Source organism: Anopheles stephensi, chromosome X (genome assembly GCF_013141755.1).
Source record: "Anopheles stephensi strain Indian chromosome X, UCI_ANSTEP_V1.0, whole genome shotgun sequence".
NCBI classification, from domain to species: domain Eukaryota; kingdom Metazoa; phylum Arthropoda; class Insecta; order Diptera; family Culicidae; genus Anopheles; species Anopheles stephensi.
The window spans coordinates 13,980,464-13,986,463 of NC_050201.1; the positions used below are offsets into that span (position 1 = coordinate 13,980,464).

The 6,000-nt window shown below is 46.0% G+C and overlaps 2 protein-coding genes across 2 annotated transcripts; both read right to left on the reverse strand.

The window, feature by feature from the left end:
- Positions 1–1,226: 1,226 nt before the first annotated feature.
- LOC118502550 lies at positions 1,227–1,827 on the reverse strand. The gene is made up of 2 exons (XM_036034882.1): positions 1,470–1,827; positions 1,227–1,387 (listed from the first exon to the last, which is right to left on the reverse strand). Exons 1-2 carry the CDS (start codon positions 1,780–1,782, stop codon positions 1,227–1,229), a joined length of 474 nt encoding a protein of 157 aa, XP_035890775.1. The 5' UTR covers positions 1,783–1,827.
- A 2,955-nt stretch (positions 1,828–4,782) lies between these two features.
- On the reverse strand, positions 4,783–6,000 carry LOC118509341. The gene is made up of 2 exons (XM_036049856.1): positions 5,514–6,000; positions 4,783–5,431 (listed from the first exon to the last, which is right to left on the reverse strand). Exons 1-2 carry the CDS (start codon positions 5,824–5,826, stop codon positions 4,995–4,997), a joined length of 750 nt encoding a protein of 249 aa, XP_035905749.1. The 5' UTR covers positions 5,827–6,000; the 3' UTR covers positions 4,783–4,994.

The window sequence follows — 6,000 nt, forward strand, 5'->3', positions numbered from 1 at the left end:
TCGGATTTTCCAAAGGCACCAATTCTTCGAACAGTTCTCGATCATTCGCCATGTGATCTGTGGCACCCGAATCAGCAAACCACTGTACTTTGCCTTCTTCTTCATTGCTTTCTACAGCAACCAAACCGGCGGCAAAACACACACTCTTCTCCGTCACGTTCGCACTGCCTTTGCTTTTGTTGCTCTTCTGCATTTTCTTTTTAGGACAATCACTCGCTTTATGTCCAGGCTTGTGACAAACAAAGCATTTCATTTGCCTTTTCGAAAAAACTTTAGGCTTTCCAACAAAAGCAGCCGACTCTCGTTTCATCGGAACAGCCACTACACTCGAATCGTTGCACTTAACTTCCTCATCGAGGAGCCGGCATTTGACGAACTCTAACGTTAAATTCTCTTGCGGAATTGTCTCTAGCGCCGTCACAACCGTCGCGTATTTCGGCCCAAGGGACATCATCAACTGGAAAACGACGTCGATCTCTTCCAACACTGCCCCAGTGGCCTTATAATCACGCACAACACGATCGAATGCTAGGAAATGATCCTGTAAACTGCCCCCTTCGTACCGAAACGTCGATAACTTTTTCTTCAAGTGGAGCCGGCACGCGGTGCTGCGACGCTCGAACACTTTTTCCAACGCAAGCCAAATCGCTCTCGGGGTCTTTTTGTCCTGCACATACTCCAGCATGTTGTCATGGATCCGCGATACAAGGATCGACTTGCACCGTCGTTCCTTCTTCCGGCGCTTTTCACACAGCTTTTCCTTCGCCTGACCAGCGGCGTCACTGTCTCCCGTTTTCACTTTAAGTTCTTCCACTTCCTCCATCTCGTTCTGGATGCATTCAAGCAAATCATGCTCCTCGAGCACCACTTGAATCCGGAACTTCCAAGATGCGAAGTTCGAACCATCAAAAAGCGGGACGCGCACGGTTTCGTTTTCGTATTCCATTTTTAAAACACAACACTTTTATTAGAGCAACTATAAACCGTCATACACGAAATCCTGGGCCCATAACCTGATGAGATTTTTGTGGAATTCGGACGGAATTATATGGACACGACACTTCAGAGAGAGCTACGCTTACGAACTAACTTTATTAAGGATGGAAAAACAAAAAAAACTATGTACAAAATGGCTGCTGAAGGCGCCAAAATAAGAACGTCAAAAATGACAACAGCAATTGTGCAGGGTTTGCACGTCCATTTAACCGTATGACAGAAATTGTCACTCAACACGATCTCGATAGCATGCCCAGAGTGCTATCCGAACGAGCAGGGCGCCTGGAATTCCATGATTGATTCAGCATCCAACACAGCTCGTCATCAAGTGAATCGTACTCCGCCGTATCGTCTGCCGGAGCGTCGTCCATTTTCAGCGTGGAGTTGTCCTCTAGCGGGGCGCACCGTAAACGAAAGGAACGAAAGAACCGAACGACATTATTGCATCCTTCATCACTTCACGTTCCACTTACCAGTAGCCTCCATGTTTTCGTCCGCTTCCTCGGGCACCACGGGCACCACGGGCACGACGACCGTTGCCTGCAGCTCGTCGGGTGTATCCTCCCCCATTGAAATGTCCTCCAGGACGGCCGTACGTTCCATTTGGACCGGATTTTCTATGTTTTTTATCGGCGTTGAGGTCCGTGTGTTCAGCTTCTCGAAAGGCTCCATTACGTAATATAGTTTCGATTCGGCGGGGCTCACCGTGTACGGCATACAATTTCCATGCCTACTACGATCTTTCGAAATGAACACTTCAAACAACCGCACGGCAAACGGTTCCATTTGACAGCTCGCGTTGACATACCTTCAAACCGGTTCCGTTACAATGTAACTGCGCGACCAGACAAAAAATATTCCGGCGCAAACGGATTACGCCTTGCCGCCATGAGTTCTTCTTTTATGTCGCCATGTTGTTTTCTTTTTTCTTCCAGGGGTAAATCCTTTTCCTTTGCGAAACGTTTCAAACATTTCAACACGGACTCCACTGGTTGTGTTACATGCACATTGTTGTCAAATGCTTGTGGGAAAACAATCCGTCCGGTGGGGGGTGTTGATTCCAAGCTTTCACGGTGCTTATTAGTGAATTTTTCGTAAGTTAAGGGAAGGAAATGAATATTCGGAAAAAATGTTCCGGTAAATGTCAAACAGATAATTAGTTTCTTCTTCTTTTTCTTCTTTTAGGCCCACATTTCTTCGCACGCAGCATCACCGGTTGTAACGGTTCTCCGGTAGGTGATTCCTTCCCATGTTCCACCACATCCTGCACGTAAACACCGGCTAGGGCAAGTCCTTGGCAGAACTCCGTGAGATTAACACTTTCAAACTGATACACTGCTTCCAGAGAACGGTCTCTATTGCCGGTCATTACAACGGCCCGGTATTCAACGCATTCAACCTCAATTTAAATCCTAACAGCTGTGGGTCGTAGGTGTGAGACTCGCATGCAATGTACGCAAACGATGACGAAGCTTTTGACTGTCGACAGCTCACAAGTAGCATGGCAATTTTCCCGGAAGCGATGTTGAATAGCTAGACAAGGGGGCAAGGGGGCAAGGGTCCGTGCTTACCACCAGTGCTGCAGACGGTTGATAGTGGTTCCTCACAGTTGTACCAGCTAGATTCACATGGTATCTATACTGCTGCATACAGGCCGCCTTAAACACTGGGGCTAATAGTCGCCTGCATTTGTGAAGAATCGTTGGCGCTAAACTAGCTGCCTGCGTTTTGTTGAGCAGGATCTATCAATCTACGTTCGAAACAGTGGTTTGGTAGGCCTGAAAGAAGGAGAAAATGCTGTAAATTTTCTGGACGCTTACCTTCTCCAGGAGTCGAACCGTACCATCATACCCTACCACACACAAGATCCAATTGAGCAGGCTGATTCACAAGAAATCACTAAATATTTTCATTACCTGAACGGATTTTACCTCTTGATCGCATCAATTTTGAATTCTTGTATATACGTCCATGTTTGAATTCTCCACATGGCTGTGCTTCTGATGTTTCACATTGTTTTGTTATTATTTTTCTAACCAACGCTGAAAATCAATAAACTTTTGCTTTATAATAATGAACATTAATTTTCACACCACTTTTGTGTGCAACAACTTCCCAATTACATAAAAACCGAAATTTGAATGATTTTCGACTAAAGTGTGCACGCGATTCGCTATCCATTTTGTGTCATTCGCTAATCGTACATGCGAATCGCTATCGATGGCCCGCAGATATCTTAAACGTTTGCGCGAACCGCTAAGATATGCTCGCCGTATGCTATCTATCGGTGAATCCTGTAAAGGGGCGATGTAGATCAAGGTATATGGATATATACATACCTTGGCGTAGCTGACGCGTTCGTTCTGGGCAAGGTTTGTATAATATCGATGCATCCCATACAAACTGACAGATTGTTTCATCCGTGGGAATGTTTATGAAGGTTAGGTAGGAGAATGTGTATTACTCTTGAAGCTAGTGCTGCCGTTGGAACCGCATCCTAAAACAGCTCTCGCTACTTGTGTGTGGAGGTTTGATTATCCTTTTTATAACACTTCATTTGGATTTTGGGCTAGCATTGTGTTGCGGACGCGACAAAATAAAATTGTGCTAAATTGGCTGGCATGCAAGAGTTAGATGAAAAACTTTAAATAACTTAATATCTTTCGTTTAGGATAAATTCTCACCGGCAAATATTATTTTAGGGAAAAAAACCTAAACTCACAGAAAGGCCTCATACCGTGAAAAAGACGAAATTATGGTAACGTGTCAGGGTATGTCATAAAATATCTCGAAAAAGGGACACTATCCAGACATTGTAAATCATAAATAGAGGCCATGTGGTAAAATACGAAAGTGAAGAACATGGGCTGAAAAAGGGTTAACGCTAGAACCCAACGCATTCATTATCGTTGCGCAATTAGTTTCACGAAAAAGGAACCAACGCGAGGATCAAGGCACGATCGTTGTGCAGTAAAAAAAAAATCACTCAACGAAAAGGAAAATAAACATATGCCAGCTACAGAGCTACAGATATAGCCTATCGAATATGCATAGGACGATGCGCGATACATTACCCAGAGTCATAAAACGACAGGGTAACGTTAACCGCAATTACCAGACATTGTAACACTATATCTACAAACAGACCTCCCACACTAGCCGACGCCAGGCAAGGATCAAACGCATCGGCATACCGAGTTAGGATAAACAAGATCGATGTAATGCTCATGTTCATTTCATGTTCTTTTCCCAGAATAAAACAACTTGTAATCTTCACTCCATACGAAGCAGACTTGTGCCTTACGGCTTGTGCGGAAGCAATCGATATTCTCTTTTTCAAGGGAATATCAAAAGGTGTATGTTACTACCTTGAAAGTTAACACGGGTCTTACCACATTGATTCCATAATCACTTAGTCAAGGAAAACTCTTGGTGTTTTGAAACGTGCGTCCCATCACATTTCCGATCCCTGCTGTTTGAAGACTTTGTTCTGTTCAGTGGTCAGATCTGTGCTCGGTGATCTGGTCCCCGTTGGCAAGGATCCACCTTGATCGTTTGGGGCGGGTGCAGAGGTCCTGCACTAGGATTGCCCTTCGGAAAACCACTGATGATCGATCCTCTGTCCTGCCCTGTTACGAGGACAGACGTCGGCTGCTTGGCCTTGCATCTCCAACCTGCATCTGAAGATCGCCGTACCCTCTCCCAATCCTCAGATGAGTTCCTTCATCTCGTGAGAGCCTTGATAATCGATCCAGGTTGGATCGATTATTATGCGCGACCTAACACTAACACTACCCTTTGCTGAACAGCTCCAAATCAAACCAAGCAGAAAGCGTCAGCTTGTAGTAATGTGCCCAAGAAGAACACGCAACAACACGCATCAATGTTCATCAACATCTACAAACAATGATTTATGTATTTTTATTAATTAACGAAACGTAAACAATTAAGAACTGATAGTTCGTTCGGAATTTAGGAATTAACTTGGAGCCACGTCATTACTCGGCATCCTTTGCGGGTGTTGGTGGGCGCCGTTTCTGCAGCCCCGATGGCCCCGGCTCGGGAGATTTCGGCGACTTCTGTCTGCGACGGAAGCACGCCCAGAAGGAACTATCGTCATCATCGGACGAATCCGACGATGGGCCCGGGGGGTGAGGGCGTTTTACCCCTCTGTCACCGAAAGTTACTGGTCTATCATCAAACGATACCCGACGCTTTTGCCTGGGTGTATTTGGCGGCCATTTTTCGGCCGGGGTGTCCTCATCACTAGAGCTTAACATCGATTTCGATAGCATGCCCAGAGTGCTATCCGAACGAGCAGGGCGCCTGGAATTCCATGATTGATTCAGCATCCAACACAGCTCGTCATCAAGTGAATCGTACTCCGCCGTATCGTCTGCCGGAGCGTCGTCCATTTTCAGCGTGGAGTTGTCCTCTAGCGGGGCGCACCGTAAACGAAAGGAACGAAAGAACCGAACGACATTATTGCATCCTTCATCACTTCACGTTCCACTTACCAGTAGCCTCCATGTTTTCGTCCGCTTCCTCGGGCACCACGGGCACCACGGGCACGACGACCGTTGCCTGCAGCTCGTCGGGTGTATCCTCCCCCATTGAAATGTCCTCCAGGACGGCCGTACGTTCCATTTGGACCGGATTTTCTATGTTTTTTATCGGCGTTGAGGTCCGTGCGTTCAGCTTCTCGAAAGGCTCCATTACGTAATATAGTTTCGATTCGGCGGGGCTCACCGTGTACGGCATACAATTTCCATGCCTACTACGATCTTTCGAAATGAACACTTCAAACAACCGCACGGCAAACGGTTCCATTTGACAGCTCGCATTGACATACCTTCAAACCGGTTCCGTTACAATGTAACTGCGCGACCAGGCAAAAAATATTCCGGCGCAAACAGATTACGCCTTGCCACCATGAGTTCTTCTCTTATGTCGCCATTTTGTTTTCTTTTTTCCTCCAGGGATTAATCCTTTTCCTTTGCGAAA

Excerpts from the sequence above, each read along its gene's own strand:
- LOC118502550 (XM_036034882.1), bottom strand. The coding sequence starts at position 1,782 with ATGGAACCGTTTGCCGTGCGGTTGTTTGAAGTGTTCATTTCGAAAGAT. Across the intron at positions 1,388-1,469 it reads CGAAAACATGGAGGCTACTG|AGGACAACTCCACGCTGAAA; the intron begins GTAAGTGGAACG and ends GCGCCCCGCTAG.
- LOC118509341 (XM_036049856.1), bottom strand. The coding sequence starts at position 5,826 with ATGGAACCGTTTGCCGTGCGGTTGTTTGAAGTGTTCATTTCGAAAGAT. Across the intron at positions 5,432-5,513 it reads CGAAAACATGGAGGCTACTG|AGGACAACTCCACGCTGAAA; the intron begins GTAAGTGGAACG and ends GCGCCCCGCTAG.